The sequence below is a fragment of the Grus americana genome, chromosome 2, assembly GCF_028858705.1.
Source record: "Grus americana isolate bGruAme1 chromosome 2, bGruAme1.mat, whole genome shotgun sequence".
In the NCBI taxonomy this organism is placed as follows: Eukaryota; Metazoa; Chordata; class Aves; order Gruiformes; family Gruidae; genus Grus; species Grus americana.
The window spans coordinates 22227447-22251631 of record NC_072853.1 but is presented as its reverse complement, the minus strand read 5'-3'; the positions used below and the strand labels follow the sequence as shown (position 1 = coordinate 22251631).

Genomic DNA, 24185 nt, shown 5'->3' with positions numbered 1-24185 from the left:
GCAGAATTCAACCTTACATTCAGTTACTAGATTATTGACACTACTGCTTTTGTGAAATATATAAATTCTCGTGTTGTTCAAAATAATATTTATTCACATTTTTATACTCAAAATAATATTCCACTGATGTCCTGCCCAGTTGTTTAGTGGTGTATATTTTATTTAGAGCAAACGAAGCTATTACAAATGTGCCAACAGAACCAGCTGGTCTAGAAACTGCTTCTATCCCCACATGCAAACCATGGATTGCTAGATTGGAGAATGTGCAAGTGTAAACTGTTAACGTAAGAACTATCTGAACCTTAAATACTAAACTTGTAGAGGTAAATGGATCTTCAAAATAGGAAATTGATGAGATATTCTGTTTTAAAGATCTGCATTTTCTAAAGAGCATGTTGGGGTTTCTTTTAAGCCACAGCTACCAAAGTGAGTAAGAGCTATATCTGATTCATAAGGGATCCTACTGATGATATTATTGCTTCACTAAACTTTATATATTTGAAAGCTGAGCTGCAGAAAACCTTTAATACTCAGTATTTTCCTGTATGAAGGATTCCAAACTTGCTCTATAACACAGGTTTCACAATTCAGTAAACTGACAGTAGAATGGCTTAAATTGTTATTGTAAGTACAGATCACAGCAGACGTCCTAAGCAGAGTGTTATTACTGAAATTATAGGTGATGAAGTATTAGAATGGAATGGAAGGCTACTACAAGGAGCCACCTTTGAGGAGGTATATAACATCATTTTAGAATCCAAACCTGAGCCACAAGTGGAGCTTGTCGTTTCAAGACCAATAGGGTAAGTAATTTCATGATTTTTTGTATTAAATATGATAAAAATGTTGCTAAATTTCACTTTTAGGGCAGACTATATCAAACAGAATCATAAACATTGTAAACAGTAAATCTGTATGCAAAATTCTGTAAACCAAAAGCATAGCTAGAATGATAGATCATGCCAGTAAGTAGAAAGAGCTGGTCTGAAATCCTGTATTCTCAGAGGGAGTCCCAGGCACTACCTGCTAATATGGTCACAAATAGGTTCCCTTCTGTGGTTTAGTTGGTGATCTAGCCTATAGTGGCCCTGAAACTGTGTTTATACTCTTTATTGTTGCAATTCTTGATTAATAACTTGACTTTTATTTTTATTTTCCATTCCATTTTTATATAATGTAGAAAATTATATATTCAGATTTACTCTTTGAACTGATGATGAACTCTCTTTACTGAGAATCTGCAATGTAGAATTTTGCCCAAAATAGAGTACGCTAATGACATAATCAATATGCTTTGGAAAGTCTCTAATCCACATTCTCATCATCTTCATTTATGAAATCTATTAAGTTAGTGCTTGTATCTAATACCGAACATATCTGAATAAATAGCTAGCACTAGTGCTTGTCTAAACTGTGTGGCTTTTTTTCTTTGGTGCTTTACATTGCCCAGTTTTCGTAACTTTCAGACCTACCTCTCAAAGTTTAAACTTAAATTTCTCTTGCATAGCAATAGGGCATTTCTAGTTGCTCTGATACATTAGACTGTGAATACTTCCACTTCTTCATCTGTTCTTTTTCTTCCAAGTTCCTACAGCCTACAGTCACATCCACCCCTTTTTTACTTCTCCATTGGAAGTTCCATAGCTGATCACACCAGGGCTGTAAAGAGGGGGATGCTTGTCACTGAATTTGAAGATGCTTACAATTATTAAGAATTTTCTCTTTTCCTCCACAGTATTTATTATGATGCATGTGACACAACTGGACAGGGTACTAGGCAATCTCATCTAAGCTTCTTTTGCCATGTGAGGTTGGACCAGATGGTCTTTCAAGATCCCTTCCAACCTGAGATGTTCTATGATTCTATAATTATAATTAATTATAATTAATAAATATATTTATCCCTTTATTTTGTATAAGATGCACACAATTATCTTAATTTCATATGAGAACACATGGGTAACACAACAACTAAAAATTAAGAAGTACTAAAAAAATCTAGAACCATATAATCTGAGGATGGAATTTTAGTTAGCATTATTTGTTATGGGTTCAGCTATAATAGGAACTTAATGTGTTTGACACATCAGGAACTTATCGTGTAGGAACTTAATTTGGTTCGACAATTTTAAACAACCTTGATAATAACAATAAACTGCTTTATCTTGTCAGTGAGATGAGAGGTTATCTCCTACATACATATCGAACTGCAACCCCTTTAGGGTAAAGGCTGTATCATCTGTCTTGTCCTTAAAAACCATTGCATAACTTGGGAGTTGTAAGTATAGTAGTAATGCTAAGGGACAGACTACATTGCTAGAAGAATATTGTCTCAGAAAAGGAGGTTTCAAATTAATTTCATACAGGCATAAGATCTTTCATAGTTTCTCTCAAACAAAGTTTATGGCAAAAGTTTCAAGGAACTGCTCACTTCTTGAAAATACTCGTTTTTTTCCTCTTTCTGCATTCTCTTTATTGTGCAAAACCTCCTGTATTCTTTCCTGCACTTTTATATTTACTGTCTGTTGTTTACCTTCCTTATCATCATGTCTTCTGTTATGTTACCATGTGCTCTGCTTGCTGTCAGTAGACCAGCTCATCTAAACTTCCTCAAAGAAAGTGATGTGGGCTCTCAAGATACATTCTTCAGCATTAACTGCTTGCCACATAGTCTGAAGAACTGAGCCAGATCAGGGCTAAAAAAGTTGTTCTGTGTACTTGATTCCCAGTGACTTTTTGCAGTAGATGTAAAAGACCGTTTTTACCTCCAAAACTCCAGTTACTAATCTGAGTTTATAACTGAAGTTCACAGTGATGAATACTTTCTGCACGTTGGTAAGGTTTTAGATTCTGGCTAGATGTATGTAACACACTGGATTGTGATATTAAAAACAGAACTTCAGAAATGTTTTTCATGAGATTTGAGCTGATGAACTGGAAATACCATATTATCTTCTCAATTTAGGAGATTTCTGTTCATAATCAAATACACTATAGAAATTAAGAACTTATGCTCGCCCAAGGAAACATAACACCATAGGTCTGTGTTCTGCCCCAGGGAATAATGTTTCAATGTATTTAAAATCACTAATAGTTCAGATTTACCAGATGTCTGAAGTGATAATTATTTCGATTAGAATAATTGGTGCTCGCTTGAAGGATTTTCACTTTTGCATTGAAGTATGTCCCATTACTTACAGAGAGAGTCTCTTGATGGTCTCATGGCAATGCACTAACTCATGCCAGAAATCTTCAGTTACTGGCAACTAACTTAGTTGAGAAAGAGAACCTGTTGTCATATCCTGACATTCTGAACACAAAACCAAATGCCAGTAAACACAGTTGTTAGCTCTTCTTCATTTCATTACGAGCTGACTGCTATGGAAACTGAAGATGGCAAGCTAAGCTGATAAAGGAAGAGAAAATGGAAAGCTCCTTTAAAAAAATGATCATACCATTTTAGCATGCAGTTTATCCCTTTTTCTATCTTAAAATAAAAGTTGATGGCCAAGTTGCTATTCTGTGTGAGCTGGCTGTCTCTTTTACACAAGAACTTACCTATTTTCTGCTTTCTAATTCTCAGAAATAGTTATTTTAAAATGCACTTACTACCATTTTGAATTTGGAAGGAATGATGCATTGTGTTTTATTAATTATTCTATACAATCTGCTTGCAATGGAAGCTATCCTAAAATGTAAAGGGATGCCTAAAAGGACTTCTGCTTCTCCTACATCTGTTTATCTCAGTGAGAGTTCCTTGTAAGAAATACCATTCACACTACTGTGAAATACTGGGATCTGTATGCTTTAGGAACATAAATGATAGTGTTCAAAGCTTTCAAGTTCATTATTTTAGCTATCTATAGAAAACTCATATTTAATCTGTTCACACTGATGCATGTTTTCAAAGTTTTCTTCTCAAACTCATGTAATAGAAATATTTTAAAATTACAGGTTAGGTTCAGGAGTGTATTTCTGAGTAAAGTAATAGGCAAGTATTGGGTCCCTTTATAAATTCTACAGATATTGAATATGCAAAATTAAATATTTACTTCAATAGCTCTTGTAAGTTTCTGGCAAGTTTTGCTTACTAAGAACAGAGACAGTGATTTTTTTTCTTGTCTACAGTGGGCAGTTGCACCAGTTGCATGCCTTCTGATTAATCGCAGTTATGGGGTACTGTGCATCAATTCACTTGGAAAGATTCCTCAATCTGCTTAGTAAAGCTATCTTTCTAGTGAGTCTCGAAAAATGTTTGGAAACCATATACCAAAAAGGAACTAGATAGGTTTTATTTATGTATAATACAGACTCATTTTTCATTGTATGAGACAGTAGAGATCACTGAAAGTATTTTTAACTTTCCCTTCCTTTTCACATACCTTTGTGGTGGGTTGACCTTGTCTGGCTGCCAGTCACCCACCCAGCCGCTCTCTCTCTCCCCCTCCTCAGTATTATGGGGGGAGAAAATAAGACAGAAAAGCTCATGGGTGAAGATAAGGACAGGGAGATCACTCAGCAATTACCATCATGGGCAAAACAGACTCGACTTGGGGAAGATTAATTTAATTTATTAGGAATTAATAATAGAATAGGATAGTGAGAGGTAAAAACAAAACTAAACCCACCTTCCCCTCAACCCCCTTCTTCCCAGGCTCAGCTTCACTCCTTCGTTCCTGGCTCTTCTGCCTCCCCATCGCCGAGCTGCGCAGGGGGATGGGGAATGGCTGTTGTGGTCAGTCCTTCTCCCCCTCCTTGTCTGACCTTGATGTCTGCAGGGATGTTTCTCCCATGTTGGTTTTTTTTTCCTCACTCTTCTCTCTCACAGCTGCTGCACAGTGTTTTTTACCCTTTCTTAAATACATTATCACAGAGGCACCACCACCGTGGCTGAGACGATGAGCTGTGCCCTGCAGTGGCTCTGTTGGACCCGGCTGGAGCTGGCTGTATCTGGCATGGGGCAGCCCCGGTCCCTCCTCAGAGAGGCCGCTCTGCACCCCTGCTGCCAGCACCTGGGCACCGACACCCATAGAATCATAGATTCATAGAACCTTTTTGTTGGAAAAGACCTTTAAAAATCACAGAATGGTGAAGGTTGGAAGGGACCTCTGTAGATCATCTAATCCAACCCCCCTGCTAAAGCAGGATCACCTAGGGCAGGTTGCACCGCATCGTGGCCAGGCAGGTTCTGAATATCTCCAGAGAAGGAAACTCCACAACCTCTCTGGGCAGCCTGTGCCAGTGCTCGGTCACCCTCAAAGTGAAGAAGGTTTTCCTCGTATTGAGATGGAACTTCCCGTGTTCCAGTTTGTGCCCATTGCCCCTTGTCCTGTCACTGGGCACCATTGGAAAGACTGTGGCCCCATCATCTTGATATCCACCCTTTAGGTAATTTGTAAGTAATGATCAGATCCCCTCTCAGTCTTCTCCTCTCCAGGCTAAACAGATCCAGCTCTCTCAGCCTTTCCTCATACAAGAGATGTTCCAGTCCCCTAATCATCTTTGTAGCCCTCCGCTGGACTCTCTCCAGTAGTTCGCTGTCTTTCTTGAACTGGGGAGCCCAGAACTGGACACAGGACTCCAGATGTGGCCTCACCATGGCAGAGTAGAGGGGGAGGAGAAGCTCCCTTGACCTGCTGGCCACACTCGTCAAGTCCAACGCAATGCAACCTTGAAGAAACCAAGTGCACTGAAACACACATTATGATTTTAAATATTGTTCTTGCTGTGACTCAGCTGAAGCTTTTCATCTTGCTTGGTTTTGCTCAAATACCTCTAAAATGATTTATTAGCATATTGATAGTTTTTATTAGCATACAGTAATGTTTGCCCTCATAGGAGGAATGTGTTCCTTTGGGGGGTGGGTGGGCGTAACGAGGTACTTAGTCGTTGCGACTGAGTGCTTTAAAATTACATGGCTGTACACACAATTTAATATAGGTGATGCAACTTCTCATGTATATGCAGGTATGCTATTTTGCCAAAGGAAATTGCACATTTTATTTAGTCATGGAAAAGGTAAGATTGTCCAAATTTGGGGTTCAAGGACAGTAAAGGACATATTGGGATAACCATTATTGGCAGTCTAGTACATTTCCGTGATCGTCCAATAAATTTAATTGATATACAATGTCATAATAAAGTCTACTACTCACAGTTTTAGTCTCCATTAACTCTGAGATTGTTCTTTTTTTTTTTTTAATTTACTGAATTATTTTGTTTGTGACAGTGCAGCCTCTCTCCTGCATTCACCAAACCACTTGTTCTGTAGGCTTTAATTTGCCACTGAAATTATTTATGCTGGATAAAAGAGAAATCTTCCCCGTGGTTGAAGACAGTCAGTAGATCATACGCCTTTCCTGAGGCATTCCATGGTGGCTTGAGAAGTGTTATAGTGTAACTGCAATTTGAATATGCTTGTTAGATAAAGGATCAGCCTGTCTTACTTTTCCTGATTTCAGGGACATTCCCAGAATACCTGACAGCACACATGCACAGCTGGAGTCCAGTAAGTTTCAATTGTGGGGTAGGAAAATCTTCTCTCTCTTTTATGTAAGCACAAATAGATTGAAAAATGTCATCTACAGTCAGTATAGCTCTCATCTCTTTGTCCATATTTGTCTCAATATGTCATTTTATTGTAGTATCTATCTATCTTTGTTTAATAATAAACTATCAAAAGTCAGGATATTTTGATTTAGACTTGACATTTGGTTATAAGCTAAGGCTATTTTTGTTTAAAAAGAAAAGCATAATTCTAACTAATATACAAGAACATTAATAGTGATTTTTAATTTCCTGTTTTGTTGTTTTGCATTTCAATTGAACCTTATAAATTAAAAATGGGGATGAAATGTTCTTTATTTACAACATGAGAGAGAGCTACTTTGAAAGCAGAGTACTTCTACTTTATTAGAACCATTCAGCACTCTCTAAATTGGCTAAATCAGTATTTCATGTGGGGAAAAATAACTTGTGCTTTGGCTTAGATCTGATAAGATGGATTTCAGCCTGGAGCTATTTTTTATCATTGTTTTAGAACTCTTTTATAATAGAAGCTATGAATAAATGCAGTGGCATAAACTTGATTACAATAATATGAAAAACTCCTTCAATAACTTTTCACTGATCAGTCAAGTCTTAAAAGAAAATCCATTTTATGTTTTCTGAGATGTGGAACATCTTTTCTCTTTATAAAAATACTTTACTTTTACTCTATGTTTTATATGTCAAAACTTGTCCCCTGACAGTTTGCAGACCTTGTAGATTTGAAACAAAATGCACAAAAAACATTACATGCATCTTGATGTTTTTGTAAAAATCTAATTAAAAATTAGTCTGATTGTACAAGATAAGTGCCCTTCAGAAGACTGAATTCCTTTGACCACAGTATTTACTTTACTATTTAGGAATTTTGGACCTTCAACTTACTGACATAATTACAGTCAGAAATATCTGAATAAACTATTTTTTATTCTATATGCTTCAGATGACATTTCGCAGCTATAATAAACTTGTAAATCTTTAGATTGCATTTAAGCACCAAGAGATTGAGTATCATTATTTGGTAATTTTAAACAGATAAAAAAGTGATATTTATTACAACTTTATTGTATGTTAGGTTATATTTGTATAATTTTCCTTTAAAGAACATTGTGAAAAATGCGTAAGTGCTACTATTTATAAAATTTTTTTATTTATAAAATTTTTTTATTTATAATTACAGGTTCTAGTTCATTTGAATCCCAAAAAATGGACCGACCTTCTATTTCAGTGACTTCTCCTATGAGTCCTGGCATGTTAAGGGATGTTCCACAGTTCTTGTCTGGACAACTTTCAGTATGTAAACATTTCATTAATATTAGTGTTGTGCTTTTTGCAGGATATATAACTCTGACGGCAGAGTGCAGGCTATCTCTAACATAAATTTCTTGTTGAACTAGCTAAATTTTTTGGTTAATGCTATATATCTCAGTGTAGGCAGGGTCATAGTTTCATAAGGACATTCCATTTTATTAGCTTTTGGAAATTTTCTATATGTTGAATAATATATATATATGTATATTTATGTAGTAAGCTAAACTGGTAGTAAAATTTTCAGAAAGGCCTAATCTTGGCCTCCAGTTATGTTTGTCCTGTTGAGTGTATACACTTTTTCAACTATAACACTTACATGTACAGTTGGTAGATTTTATTACCTGTGTGCTTGGACATTAATATTGCTTATTTCTTATGCACTAGCTTTGATCTATATATCTTTCCCCAGATATCCCTTTGATTGTTTAGTAATGTTGTATTTTTTGTACCAGTGTTACTCACTTTTGTTCTTCACTCCCATTGAGAACAAAGTTCATTACCTGAATGTTTTCTTTAAAAGGGTAATTTTTTGTAGTAAACTGAAGAACTTGGGTTTTGTACACCTTTCTGTGTCATTTACAACTCCAAAGTGTGATTTTTCAAAAGTGCTCAGTTGTGGCCTGCTGTAAGTTGAAAAGGAGAGGAAAATGGAATGGAAGCAGTGCAAAACTGGTGTTAAACAAGTTTGAAAATGTCACATTCATATTTCTTCCAAGTTGTTTGTGTTAAGATAATGAGTGTGCCATAAAAATATGCATAAAATCTAAGCAGATGGTTTATAGGTCTCACAGAAATGGTTTATGGTATTCATAGAGGAGGGGAAGAAATATTTTTCTGCCTGTTCAGCAGCCATGTTGGCTCCATTTTGCAATGCATGAGACGTTATTTGTTTTGCTCATCAGGCCAGCCTTCTACACTACGTAATTTTTAATTTTTCTCTAACTGTTGTACTTAACTACTTTGAAAGACTCAATCCTTTGGATAAATGGAAAACTAGAAATTTTGATGGCAGAATGCAGAATGCTTTACACAAAATACTATGACAAGGGAACATGAACGTGAACTGTCAAAATACACAAACCGAGGTTTCTAAAAACAAGACAGCAAAAATTATTGATAGTGGAAACAGGAGGGAAAGAAATCTCTTTTGGCTAAATCTCATAAAAGAATAGGGTGTCAAAAAGTTTTGGTTCCTAGCTCCCAGCATAAAATTCAACATCCAGAGTTAGCTGCTCAGATATCCAATGCACGGACACTGCGGAATGATAATCCAAATAGGAACCACACAGAACTCACTTCCTCACATTCTCAGTGTCAGAAAAAAAAAAAATAATTGAGGAGTTTAAGATTAGGATTTATTAGTAAATTCAGTAAGTCTGTTGATTTTGTGGCTCAATAGGATAATGCAATTTGAGCTGCATAAGAATAGTGTCGGGAGATTTGGAGGTATATTTTAATTTACTGAGAATAACAGAATTCACAAGGCTATATGTCTCAGAATGGCATATAAATTCAGTGTTTAACTCAAGAAGGTATCATTCCTATTTTTAAATATTTTTTCTTGTTTTCAAGATATAATAGCCTTTATTAATAAGTTTATAACACTTATCTCCATCTAAGGGAACCAAATAATGTTGGGACACATTTAATGATCATTCCTATGCTTGTCCTCTTTGTACTCCCTTATATACTATATACAATAATATACAATACTCCCTACTACACAATATTCTTGTTTCCCTCAGAGAGCAGCTGATACCTGAGAAAGCACAGCTCCAGTTGATTGACACTGAAGTCAGAAATGCTCGGTAACTCTCCAAATTAAAGTCCCACTATCTCAATGTAGACACCCAACATTAGTAGACAGTTTGAAAATTTGGACAGCTGTCTTACCTCACCAGCTAAAGAAAAGTTAGAAAAAGCTGTATTTCACATTAATCATGTTAATCGCACAACCCAGCTCCTGCTGCTGTTGTCTCAAGGCTTTGGGAGACTGGTGCTAAAGCTTTTGCTTTGCGAGGAAGGGTGGCTCTCACAATGTCTGAAGATGGTGTGGATAGATAGCAACATGGCACCTAACTGGGCACATTGAAATGAATAGGCTGAAACAGAAAAAGATGACTTTAAGAGAATTGAAGTATTCTACAGGAACTGCTTTTTTTGAAACAGTAAATATCTCTAGTTTCTTTTTGATCTGATACTTCAAGTTAGTTTTGAAAAATCTTTGCAGAGTTGGAGATGTTTTGAAAAATTAGAATGGACTATGAGATTTTCTAATTTTGGACCTTTAGCAAAGGTGAAGTAATAGGAAAAATTGAATTGAATTTTAAAAATCTCCTCAAATTCCAAAAAATATTTTAGCTTGAACACTACAAAATGGATGAGCTTCAGTATTATGGTTTTCCATGTTTTTAATCAGCTGTTCTCTGACACGACAGAATGGAACACTCATTTGTTCCAAACAGCTGAGTAAGATGGTAATGGAAGGAATACTAAATTGCGAATGTAATTGGGAATGTGCTCTTTATGGTGAGTGGAGAATAGGCAGGAGAATAACTGCAGAGCCCTGGCAGTAGGTGGGGACAAGATGCTGTTCTTTGTGGAAGTGGTGGGTCAGTTGACATTCTGGGCGATGGTGGCTGAATTCGGACACGTGTGATGAATCTGAGGGAACGGATTATAGGCAAGATTTTGGAAGTGTTTTCTGTATTTTCTGTACTTTTGGAGACAACCATGTAGTCCTGATGGGCCGTTGTTAGGGCAGCTGTGGGTAACAGGCTGTGAAATACAAGAGTTGTGGGCAAGTGGAGATACCTACAGTTCAGATGGAGGTCTGAAGATTTGGATAAATACTTGGATATATGCATCCTTATTCAGACAGTGCTACAAGGGTTTTTATATTAATATTGTTTTGGAATGTATTCCTTTATGTTCAGTATGGTTTTAGCGAGTTTAGCTGCAGTGATGCCTCTCTATTATTCAGGGATGTCTTTGTTCAGTGTTCCGTGTTTTCCTCTGTATCAGCATTGGTCTGCGTACCTGCTTACTTCTGTCGAGGTTAGAGACACTCCAGAGCTGGTGAATAGGACTTCCCGTGAAGCAAACCATCTCACATAGCTAGGAAATCTCCTTTCCATTAATAATTATTCTGCCCAAATACATATATAATTGAACAAATTATGTGCAGCTACAGTAAAATATTTTATGTTGTAATTTACTAAGGTATATAAATATTTTATCTGTATTCCATGCAGTTTATTTTGTGGCATTTTTGATCCACATTGTTCTTTCAGGGGAGTATCTGACTGTTATTGTAATTATCATTTTATTATTATTTTCTCTGTCTGGTTCCTGTTTCTGTGATTTTTCACTAATTTGATTTTCCTTTAATATCATTTTCAAAAAGTCAGTATTATTTGTGTGTTGGAGCTCTTTGCTTCATTACTGCATTCTGGCTACTTTTTCAATACTGCATGAAAACTATAACTTGGAATGCTTTTGCGATAGTTAGGTTTAGAGGCTGATAACATGACTAGAAGAATGTGTAAATGAATACAGGTATAAAATTACAATATTTCGTTTTTGTACTGGTGGAAATTCTAACAGTAAGGGGATGTCATTTCTTAAATTAATCTATTTCATTATACAGCTGAACCACAGAACCATGTCAGTAGATTTTTCCATACACAGTTTATAAAGCAATAAAATTACAGGTATATTAATTATAGTTGTATTATCTGTAGCATGTTAGAAAGCGGATATTGTACATTGTGAAGGACATAATATGTCTGCATATTGGGGGCACAAGGTCAAGTATGAGATATGCTCCTCTTCACCCTTTCACTTTTTCCTTTTCCCCTTTCTTTTCTCCTCTTTCTACCTCTACACAAGTAAATGGCTGTTGCTCTAACGTCAAAACCTGGAAAGTTCTAGGTAGTGCACGCGATGTGCTTATTGCTCTCCATTTCCAAGGCAGAATATGGCAGGTGAGGGTGCTTGGTGCATGGTGGGAGGTATTCTATCACTCTTAGGATTGCAGTATTCTGGAATATCTCTATTTCTCTTGTAATACGGAGCAGAAGCAAGCTGAAGATCTACTTTTATTGTCTGTGAGTAGGTCACATTCTGGCACCCATACACTGGGGCTCTGCAGTACTGCCTGTGCAGAGTCGGGGGCAGTGCGCAGCTGCTGCACCTCGCAGGGCACAGGAGCACAACAGATAAAACCCGTGATCCAGACTGTCAAATTTTCTTATATATCCTCTTGCTTTGGTGTGAGAACAGATTACTTCACACATTTTATGGAACAGATTTCTCCAGCATCTGTGCATGCCAAGTAAGTAAGGAGGGTGGCAGAACCATCATCACAATGCCTATCTCCACACTTTGGGTACATTTCTTACGGAAGTGAATATTGAGTAGTAGCTTCTTTCCATCACTTTGAAATAGATCAGTAATCTCAGGAAAACCAAGCAGGGAAGTAAAGGGGATGTAAGTCTGTCAGATTGCTGTGGTGGTTGTGACCTACTCCCATGCTCCTGTTCCCCCGCTCATCGGCCCTCTCTGTGGTACCAACACGTGCTCCTGGTCCTGTCCATTTCCCATGCTCAGTACCCTCGCTGTGCCACTCCCGTAGCTGTTGCCCTCAGCGGAAGATGGAGAGTAGTTGCTTGGAGTTTGTAGCTAGTCCAGGAACTTGGGGAGTGTTGCCTGTGCTGATGTAGTCTTGATGTAGCCACTGGAAGCCACAAGGTTGTATGTAGTCTGAAGTGTTACTTCACAAAAATAAGAGTTATAAATGTATCTATGCGTGCAGTGCAACTACTAAGTTTGCTAAATGCTCTAGATCCCATTTCATGCAAAGTTTTTTGTATATACCATATGTCATTTCTGTCATGATTGCTAGAGAATTGAAATACGTTGATTGTACCTTCCCCCATGTAACGCTAATACCAGATAGCACTAACTTTCTTTTAATCATTTTTAAAGTATTTAGGAGGGCTTTTTATACAAATGTCTCTTAAAGTTGCAGAAAAGAGAAAACCTTTTCCTTTACTTGCTTTACTCTAGAATGCAACCAAAGTTGTCAGTGCATGAACTGTACTTTTTCTGTCTCTGAATATGCATCTGTGGTCTTCCTGAAAGAGATGGTCGAGCTGAACTTATGTTTCTGACCCCACTTTTAAATCACACTTTGCTGACCTGCTCCTTTTGTTAATGTTATTTCTAAATCTATTGTAAATGTTATCTGTGGTCTTGTAAATCGAAATCCTTGCTCCTGGGGGAATTGATGGCAAAATTCTTGCTGACTTCCCTAAGGCCAGAATTTCCATCACAGGGTTTTGATTGATTTGGTTACAGATTTTCAGATTTAATTTATGCATTGCATTAAAATAACTTTGTGTTAGATAAATATGTCGTTGGTGTAAAGCTGTGTTTAAAGTAATAGTTGTGTGTCTTTGTTTTTACTTTTGGTCTTTTAGTTTCCAGCGTGTTGTCCTTTTTGGTTTTGTTTTATTGCTTTTTCTTTAATTTTGCTTACCAGAGCCAAAGCCTTAGTAGAAGAACAACGCCTTTTGTTCCTAGGGTTCAGGTAAAGACTTCGTCTGCCTGACAGAAACTAAAGTTGTGGTTTTTTCTTTTGTTTGTTATGGAAAATGCATAGTAGGAAAACGTTACATTATAGTCCGTTTTCCCATATTTTTAGTGTGTTGCTTTAAACCATATTAACAAGTTTCATGTCATCTTGTGAGCAGCTTGTAAAATTCTGCATGAGGGTTAAAATATTAAATTAAAATTTAAAGAGACAGCTAGTTTGCTTTGCAGTTTACCCAATGTTAAACTCATATAGGTTTCGATAGTGATGATGGCTATGCATCCCACATACAAAATGTGTGTACTGTTTAAGCAGTAAATAATTTTGTGCCTGAGGTCATTATATAAAGATGAATGTCTCTTTAAATCATTCATTATCATTACTTAACTCATCCTTTTTTTGCATTTTCCAAGTAATAGTAGCGCCTTGAGTGGAAGACAGGCAAAAAATTTGTACCTTGTTTAAAGAAAGAAAATTCTTGTGTATGAAACTTGGTTCTTGCATTTTAAAAGTACGTCAAAATAACCAAAACTCTATTTAAACAAAAAATGAATTCTTCCATTGTGTTACTGAATTTATTTAACTTTAGTATTCTGTTTAGGTACAAGTTGTTTGCCTTTTTTCATTAGGAAACTCCTAAGGTACTGTAGATTAATGCAAAAGTAGGTTTTACTAATATGTTACAATGCTTATCTTGCTTTGCTGCATGATTTTCAGTTTTTTGTAAATAGAATATTTGTTTTTCTTACAAAATATCTTTATGGAGATGTTAATCTTTTTTTGTGGGAGCTGTATAAATGTTTCTCTTGCTCAATCGCTCAAGGAAAGATGTAAAGGATGATCTAAATGATCAGAAAGAGATGATTAAATTTCATATTGAAATGGAAAAAAGATCACATATATAATTATAAAGGAATTCTAAATAAGATTGTAGGAAGTGGTTTGATTATGACTCATATTTGATAAAGTGCAATTTTTTTCACAATATATTATTTCCCAAAAGTAGTCTTTACAACTGCTTAAATGTAAATTCAAAATACAAAACATATAAGAAAAAAATGTAGATTAAGAAAGTAATGTCTTGATAGTATTGTTTTAGGTTAACATATTATTATGTGCTACTGACATAAACTGACTTTCTATTAAAATTTAAAACTTCCTTTAGCATGATTAAGAAAGTTGGCTTCTACTCGTGGTAATGTAATCAAAGGGGTACAGATTTAATCACAAGTTGCTAAGTAGTTCATAAAGGTAAATATTGTATATGACATAAGCAGTCTTTTAATATTTATTTTCTTTTTAGATATGTGGAAAATAAATTAAGAAATTACATGACAATTAATTTTCAATTTAAAAAGGAAACCTCTACCTGAAACCTGCATGTTTCATGAAATACTGTAATGTAGAAGTAACATGTCGTAGTTCCTTATTTTAATCCCATTATCTAAAATAAATAGACATAAAATGATCAGTTCTACTTAGACTAATATCCTTTAATGAAAAAATAATACTTTGATCAAATGATTATGGTAGTCATTTAAGAAAATAAAACAAGTGTAATGCTTGACAGAGATTATCCAGCAAGAGGTGAAAGTGTACGAGGTTTACTCTCTCACCTCGGGTTGGGTTATTTTTGGTATTGTAGATAAGAACTGTCTCTAGTCCCAATTTTGTTTCTGCACAATGTCTGTGGGGTCATTGTGCACCTCTTTAACAGTTTTTGCAGAGCTCAGTAACATTCAAAGCTAAGCATAGTGTTTGCTACAAGAGTTACTGGAGAACTCAAACCTTGGCAGCATCTTTACAGCTAGACTGAAACAAGAAGTCCCCCATCTGCCCACTTTTAGTAGGGATGGTACATAGTTTAAAATGGATTAATTTAAGACCTGTTTACAATTCAGGCCGCAGGGAAGAGCAGAACAAGGGGATTAGAAGCACTCTGGTAGCACTGCAGAACTCTGGTTACTTTTTGGCACGAGAATTTAGCTAACTCAGAGCTCCAAGCTGTTGTTTCTGGTGGTCAGGAAGGCTACATTACACTGTGGGCTGTGGTATAGCTGCGTCTGTAGAATTCCCTACAGGAATGAGGATCTCCAAACATTTCTGTTTATACCTATTTGTTTCATTGCTCTCAACAGGAAATGCACATCTTTATTCTTGCTTGCATCTTCTTTACTTGTTAGTCTGAAACTGATCCTGGTGATAATGTGCCAGATTCTGGCCCAAGTTCCTCTTCCACATTTCTCTCCGTGTCATTCCATTCACTTTGTAGCTCTTGTATCACTGGATGATTTAAAACCTATCATTATTATTTTGTTGGGAAGAAAAACACTCAATTTCCTTTTTTCCCCTAACATCCACCCTTCTCCTGAACTTTTACTAGTTCTAAAGTACTTGGAAAAGTGCATATTTATTTCCTGAACTTTTAGATTCAGTTTAGCAATTTTCTAACTTACAGAGTGATGCTTTGCAATATCTTTGTAGGGAATAATCTGTTCTTAAATTGGTGTTTTCTGTGCAGTATCTCTTGTTTACGTGGTGGAGACTCCTTTTGAGCCAGAGTTGACATGAAACCACTGCTTTTTTTCTAACTTCAAAAATTTCAGACATCCTTTTTGCTTTAATACAGAACATCAGTATATTTGATCATGTATAAAAATATATATGCAAAAGTCTATTTGGCATTATTGCAATCAAGATGAAGCCACTAAAAAAGAAAATTTTAAAAGAAATCTCTATTAGGGCAACCTAAACACCTCCATAATTTTCTGGCCTTCATATCGTAGAAGCTCTTCAATTTGACAGCCTTTTCTGGTATTTGCTCCAGCATACCAGACAGCAACCCAAGCAGATAGCAATAATAGTTTGGTTTAGCAACCCTCAGTAGTCAGGATTTGTTAGAGGTATGTTTAACAACAACCAAAGCTCACCTCAACTACATCAAAGACTTTACCACCTCAGAACAGTTTCTGCATCTACATAAGCTTAAGTCCCCAAAAAAAAATTCCTGTAAGCATTTAAACCAAGAATATTTTTTTTGCAACAACAGATTCTGCTGGTGTATCTCTTGTTTCAGAATAATGCAAGAAAGAAAGAAAAGTAGTATCTCAGTTTCAAAATATTACACTAATAAACAGCTATGTAAGTTGCATGAAAAATTATAATGAACAACAGAAGAACAAAAATGCCTGGCCAGCTGTCTGTCAAAGCCAGTGATGTTTGAGTAGGCTGTGGTGATAGAAATCAAGCTGCAGGGCAAGTGGTCTCTTCCAGTGGCACAAGTTTTATCTCTTTTCCATGAGATTCATGAAGAAACCTTATATAACAAATAAAGAAATAAAATGTAGCATAGAATTAAAAACTTCAAATATTCTGTTTTTAAATCTAAAGCTATCACTTACGATATAGTATGCCTGTATATGCTGTACACAAAAACACATTAGAATTGCTTAGTTTAGCAAACAGCCAAGCATTCATGAGATAGGAATATAGTAAGTGCCAATAATAATATTACTTAGATTTTCTTAACTGATTCCCCTTATGCATATGTATTAGAGTGTGGGTCCCAATTACATGATTACTTCTTTTCTAGAACTCTGACTTCAATCAGTGCTCTGAATAAAATTTCTAGTTAAGATGAGAACTAAAAGAAAAAGGATTAAATTTAGTAAACTGAATTCATGTGCTTAATTTATACAACTTAACTTACGCTAGCTTCAAATAAGTCTGAGATGCCTTGGGGAGGAGCTTAGACTTGGACATTTGAATGAAAGAACTAAGAACCTCAATATCTGCAGTGAGTGATCCAGCCTAAATAAAGGACACCTATCTCCATTAACTCTATTTGAAACTTAGGCTGCTCCAGAGGGTGAGTCGATTCTCCAGAGAGAGTTGTCGTCTTCTGAGGCTACAGAGGACCAAACAGGAATACTAGGTACCTGCACACTCACTTAGGACGCAACACCAGCAGTCAGCTTTTATATACTGTTCTGTGTGCAGGAGACTCATTCCAGAAGCAGGACATCTGTGGTTTAAGCCCTGTTTAGACTGGAGAGATTGAGCCTGTCTCTCAGAAAAGTGCCTTTATCATCAAGCTATTGCACATCTTTTTCTTCTCTGGAATATGAAGTCTTATCTGAAGCTGAGATGCTGTATGGCTGGGCATATAGGTGTGTGGTGATAGCAAAGACAGCTTAAGTTTAGTGTAGCAGATTACAGACCTGTTACCCAGAATGTGTATTGATCTTGTATTGGACCACTATTGGTTAAAAACCAGAAAGAATCCTATAAAGCTGGGACCAGTTCATCATCTCTGCTTCCCCTGATGACTACTTTCATCACCTGACTGCAGAAGAGTTTTTGTTTCTTGCACTCTGCATGGCAGGTATTCTTACCTGGAAGCCTGTCTGAAGGAGCGCAGCAGATGCGCCACTTTATGGATGACAGACCATCTCGCAGTTTCAGGAAGCATTGAGTTTAGACGCCTGTTTGCCTGAATGTAGGTTACAACAGAAGTTTAGTCAAGAATTAGATTCACACCTGCCTAGGGAAGGAAAGTGTTATGAGCATGTGTGTAGCAAATACATTTCCAGGACTTCAACACTAAGTACAAAGATCTTTAGAAAGCATTCAGGTTGGATCACTTTCTAAGTGAATTTTAGGTGCTTACATCCTAAACTGTCTAGGTAGACAAAGTCCTATTCAAGATGGTTTTTACAGGTGTTAGCCTCCACATTAGCATCAGCCAGCATGGTTTTCCTGTGGTGTATTTTACTTATTTATTATTTATCTTCATGATGATTTCATCATCACAGTTTCTTAGGTGCTCTAAGCTTTTAAAAGTGCCATTCCTGGATGTGTAAAAAACTGCTGAATGGGAGGTTTGTAGATTCTGCTCTGTTAGTCAGCTGCTTAAATCTTTCAGTGCTGAGCATCACACCTGTATGTTCTTGTGGGACTCTCACCCTATGGATTGAATAATTCAATATTCGTTTTTTGATGTTAGGAATCTTTTCTGCATACTACTCAACAAAGCTATAAAAGAAAAAAATAATTTTCTCATCAGCTTATCTGTTATATATATATGCTATCTCATGTTTATTTCACAACATAAAACTTATATAATATTCTATGAGGTGTGGTAGGATTGTCCTGCATTTATTAAGAATTGAAAAAGTATGATCAGAGTCTGAGACAACCAGGTTCTGTCCATCCATAATACACACCTCAGACTTCAATTCCAATGCTTTACGTAGCACTACAAATCAGGCCCCAGGGTCTCATGCCAGGCTCCCAGACAATGAAGAATATGCAATTTGTATATACACTTTGAAATGCTTTAAGGGATCCACCCGTCAATACACAAAAGCTCTGGTAAAGAGGAAGGGATGGAATCCAGTCCTCTTGGACTGCACCTTGCTGTTTTAAATGGCTGCCCTTTCTCTCCTTGTGAAAAGAAAAGACAAGGTTCTTGTAGGAAAATATACCATCTGAATATTGTCATAATACTTACGCACAGGAGAGTCAGAATTAGATCAGTCCTATTCCCAAACTCATTTTCCATGATCACTGTGCTAGTCTAACTCTGTTTCTCCTTTCTGGTTCCCTGCCTTAACTTGTCAGGTGTTCTTTCATCCCAGTCTCCCTGTGCAACATATTTTGTACCAGTTACAGAATGGCTGGTTCTTTTGTCACCTCATTCCATTTTTCTTATTCAGTCTGTTTTTGCCCTTCTGTTCTTCTATGGTCCATGACATTGGTAGTTCCATTCTTCCTGTGTTTCACCAAGAAGCATCCTGCATCCTTTACTTTCCCAATAATTCTAAAACAATTTCTGATTTGTCCCTTCTTACTTCTTCTAAGCCCATGAGAATGCAATCCCATCCTCCCATCCATGGGATTCTTTGTCCATTCTCTTACTCCTAGTTTCTTTCCTCCTTCTCTTTGCATCCAAGTCAAATGACTTCTTGCGTTACAAGTGCCTGTGCTGTATATTGGAGTGCTAGTAGTGTGAACACAGGAGAGAACGAGCCTTCTGGTCATAATTCTGCCTCCTGACCTTTCCTGTAACAAGTCGAATTACAGGGAAAATATGCCCACTATGTACAAGTTTTTCCAAATTTTTGTCTGAGTATTAAGATAAAAGTAGAAGGTATAAGTCAATGAAAATTTTGAGTTCTTGTTCCAAACCACAGATTTTAGAGCATCTCAAAGAAATGGTGTCAGATGATTTAACTTTCTACTTAGAGTCATTCTCCAAACATTTTGGCTGAAGTTTTCCTGCAAAAATCCAGTCTGAAACAAATATGGCGAAGAAATTTTTAGCCTGAATAGGAATGAATAATTCTGGTTATATTTTTGGCACCCATGTCTGGATTACCTCACCTTCACTCAGTCACAGTTTGTGACAGTGTCTGGATCACAAATATATTGCATTCTGCTTAAGCAAGGACAATTTTCCCCTAAAAAGCAGATAAACAAGATTGTCTTCAGTGCTACTCCCTTTGGGGTGTGGGACTAGCCAAGTCTGTCCTTTGCTCAAGGACTCCCAAGGAAGCCTCTGGGTAGATACATTCAGTGTCAGAGAACATCTAAGTTGACTTGCACTTCAGAGGTCATTAAAGCTTTGCTTTGGATTTATACAGCTGGTGCAAAGCTTTCTCCTTGTGATCTGTAGCTGGATGAAGATACCTGATAGTCCAGATAATTCTCGGTTTAGAAAAATCACTGACAAAGCCCCTTGCTTTGCAGGAATGTAGGAACAGCATCTAGAACTCTCTTGAATCCAACTTATTGAGGATAATTTCTCTCACAGTTTTCTGTTTTAGTACCCATAGAGCCCTTTAACTGACCTATCAAGTCAGTAGTAGGGCCAACGGCATGACAGTAGAGGACAAGTATCCTCCCCTTTTTAATATCCATTCAAACACTGCTGGTTGGTGGCTACAGGAGCTGCAAATCTAAAGTAGTGGATAAGGAAGAAGTACACTGCCACCATTGATTGAGTTGGTGTGTCAGTGTAATCTCAGTTACTGAAATGTTAGGAATGGCAGAAAGCTAAATCAGCCTCTTGTTGGTGGGTCAAAAGTCTTGAGAATTGTATCAAGACCTTTCTTTAAGTGACTGAAATCCTGAAGATGAGTTATGACAGCAGATGGAGACCCTGTCTCTGAAAGATGTGAGATGGGCTCCAAGAAAGTGCACCTTCCCCTGGTTACGTTTACCTGAGCTAGGGTATATTCATGCCTAAAGGTGCACTGCTTGGTTAGGTGTGAAGTTGGGCACTATTCTTTTTGATTCCCTTAAGTTCAGGCAGGGTCAGTGTTTCTTTTAGATGTCCTAGTTTGTCTCCTGTCTCGGGCAAACTCCCCATGAAGAGACCCTCCTCTGTCAGCTGTAGTTAATGACATTGCAGTGGTACCACCATGTAATGACTCCCTGGCTATTTGGAAAGCTTTGTTTTGTCCTAACTGCACCATTTCCCCCTTCCACAGTGAGTGCTCTAAAGTAGGTATATCTTCTGCTTCAATAATGTATTTGCAGCGATAGTATTCAAACTGAAATAGCTAAATAGCAGCTTCTAGTGCCTGTAGCAAAAAAAAGGATAGCAGACCAAGTCTAAGACTGATTAATAGTAACTTCTACAGATGACTAATAGTAGTTTTCACCTTGTTGTTGCTGGGTTGGACTGCAAAGAGGGTTGGACTACTGAGTCTCCCTCTCTTACAGTTTCTGGAGGGCTTGTATGATTTCAGCATGAGACTGCATCTTGAAAAACATTTAAAGATTCGAAATATTTACGGTCTTATCCCATAGTCTTTCCAGCACAACAGGACATGAAAAATTAATTCATTCATTGTACATAAACTCCTTAGAAATGTACATTTATGAATACCATACATCAGTAATGCAAGTAATACAATATCACTTCCAAGAGAGAATAATGTTAACCAGAGCACCATGTGAAAAACAATTAGTATGAAATAATGTACTTATTGTACAAGGTTTTTAAAAAAGAGGAACTCCTGTTACATACTGATGCTATTACAGTGTTAATTTATTGTTATGTGTAGAACATGATATTTTCTGTTTAAGTAACCAATATAAATAGGAGCTTATGAGCAAAATTAAAGATTTATATGCTACTTTGTTGTAGAAATGGGTTCACTAATTAATATTTTCTCATTACAGATAAAACTGTGGTATGACAAGGTTGGTCATCAGTTAATAGTGACAATATTGGGAGCAAAGGATCTTCCTTCAAGGGAAGATGGGAGGCCAAGGAATCCTTATGTTAAAATTTACTTTCTTCCAGACAGAAGGTAGGGTGAACACAAAGGCAAGGAACATTTGAGTAAGCATGTCTGATACTCAGGTGGCACACACAGCCGAGTTTACTGGTCATATGGAAAAATCTTACAGTTTGGAGTTTCTTTATTGAACATGCTATGTAACAGCAATGTGTCATTGAACACTAAACACAAACTCAGTTTTACTGGATATTTTATTAAATACCAAATAGAAAAGGAAAGGTAAACATACATCATTGCGTGGGGATCTGTTATTTGCAAAGAATGTTTGTTGTGGTTTATAATGCCCTTATTTCCTATGACAGTTATTCCTGTTTAGTGCAAAGAAAATGCTACAAATTTAGCTTCACAGATTTTGGACTGATCAGTCCAGCAGTTTGGTTTGCCACACCTTTACACAGCAAAGCAGGAACAGGTTGGGCATCTAAAACATGTAGATTTCATATCAAAGTATGAGTTAAGGCCGAAGGAGACTCAGCTGAGAATTCCCAGATGCACCTTGAAAACTTCCCCCAAACTGATTTTAATCTGGACAGGGATTATATATACATTTAGGGAAAATTAAACTTTGGTAGGGACTCTTATTTCTGAATAGCTCCTTCATTTTTCAGTCCATGATTTTCTGCCATTTCCACTTAGGTGGTGGGAAGAACAGCAAAGGGGATAATGTGTTCCCCAGTTGATTTTTTTTAATTGATATTTGCTCAGATTGTGTCAGTAGGGGAAAATATTTAGCTTTATTTTGTAGTGTATCAACCAAACAATTCAAAGTTTTAACCTAACTCAGTATATAAAAGACTGACCAGTGCATTGCTGAATCTGTAAAATAGGATGTGACTTCATGGTTTATATTTTTACATCATTTGCTTTTCCTAATATCTAAACTGGGAAGATGCTAACTGCCTTCAGTACCAATTGACTTCAACAGGAATTAAAGCTATTCAGTATTTTGGAGGACACTGCTTTTCCGCTTTCATTGTATACCATATGTTGACAAGAAAATTTTCTGTGACTGCATAATTTGCTGTGTCATTGATGACAAAAAGTTTTTGGATGTATTGTCTTGGACTCACCAATACTTGAACTGTTGGACTAGTTTCTTAGTTGTTCAAATTGCTGTAGTGCGTTTGGAGATGCTGAAACTGTGCTAAACTGAGAATCAGGTCTGCTTAAATTATCTTATCTGCTTTTTCAAGATTAATAAAGCTACCAAAAATTTCTGTGTTCAGAATGCTTCACAATGTAAGTTGTAATAACTGAAAATACATAGAAGAAAAATATTTAATTAAATATTTTCAAGTATACAGATATGAAAACTTGCATAACATGAGATTTTATTATGCTATATGTGTGTTTCCCATTTATGTGAAGTATTCAGAACTTTTTATTTAATTATTATATGTTTTCTATTACTTAAGAATCAGAAATTTGTCTTATTGAATTGTGGTTTTTGTCTGATGTGCAAGTTAATTTTCCTTTCCTTAGAAGTAAAAGCTAGTAAGCAACAATATATTTCTTGTGTAGGAGAAGGAAATGTGCTAGAGGTAAAATACACTTAAATAAGTCAACCGTTTAATTAGATGAAGATACTGAACTGCCTTTGATTAAACAAATTTCATTGGAAAAGCTTGCCCAATGTAACTTATTTCAGTTCTCAAGGGTAAACAAATCTTTAGTATAATGGAAATAATTACATTATTTGTTTTAACGACGTGTCTAAAAAGATTATTTCTTAGTTAATATTTTGATCCAGCTTCTAAGTAACAGTTTGGAAATACACTAACCATATTACAATTGCCAGTATTAGCAAATGGACAGTATCTGCATTGCCATGTTAAAAAATCCACATAAATTAGTACCACAGCTGCATTATGCAGCAATCAGCAGGTTTAAAATTAAGCATTGTTAAGAGAACTCTTGTCAGTAATCTCAGTTGAAGGAGTGTGGGTGTTTGCCCGTGAAACTTGTTTCCATCAGAAAATATTAATTCTTTCCAGCAGAAATAGTCAGCAAAACACATTGCTTTCAGCCACACCCTGGAGCCGGTCAGGAGTTCCATGGTAGCCTTGCATGGAGACCTCACTGGGCCCTGAAACAGAAGGCCAACCTTGCAGGGGAGATCCACCTTCAACCTGGGTGGATCCTTGGGGTGACCCAAAGGATTTTGGTAGCTGTTTTGAGAACACTTTTCCTTCCAGTGGTGCTGGAAAAAGACATGTAACTCATTCTCAGGGCTTCTGGTTTCCCAGCTGTGGAGCCCTTAGTCAGGAAAACCCTGCAGAGAAGACCCTGCACTGCCCGCAGCTCCCCAACCATCATGTAGGCCAGTGGCTCCCTCCTGCTCTGCAGTTTAAGAGTCAGCCACTGGAAGCTTGAGTGAACCAGCTGGCTCGTTTAGCTGAAATGCAGATTTTTGCTATGCC

The 24185-nt window shown here is 36.7% G+C and overlaps 1 protein-coding gene across 50 annotated transcripts in view; it reads left to right on the top strand.

Annotated features, from left to right (window-relative positions):
• The window catches only part of RIMS2 (regulating synaptic membrane exocytosis 2), a 502429-nt gene that overhangs the window by 271159 nt on the left and 207085 nt on the right, over window positions 1-24185 (top strand). For 32 of the 50 annotated variants that reach the window (XM_054816636.1, XM_054816622.1, XM_054816651.1 and 29 more), the window contains 5 exons: window positions 680-803; window positions 6462-6508; window positions 7727-7839; window positions 13403-13450; window positions 21644-21774. In XM_054816636.1, coding sequence (XP_054672611.1) covers window positions 680-803; window positions 6462-6508; window positions 7727-7839; window positions 13403-13450; window positions 21644-21774 — 463 coding nt within the window. The remainder of the gene's footprint in view (window positions 1-679; window positions 804-6461; window positions 6509-7726; window positions 7840-13402; window positions 13451-21643; window positions 21775-24185) is intronic. The other 18 variants (XM_054816657.1, XM_054816640.1, XM_054816630.1 and 15 more) reach the window with 1 other exon arrangement.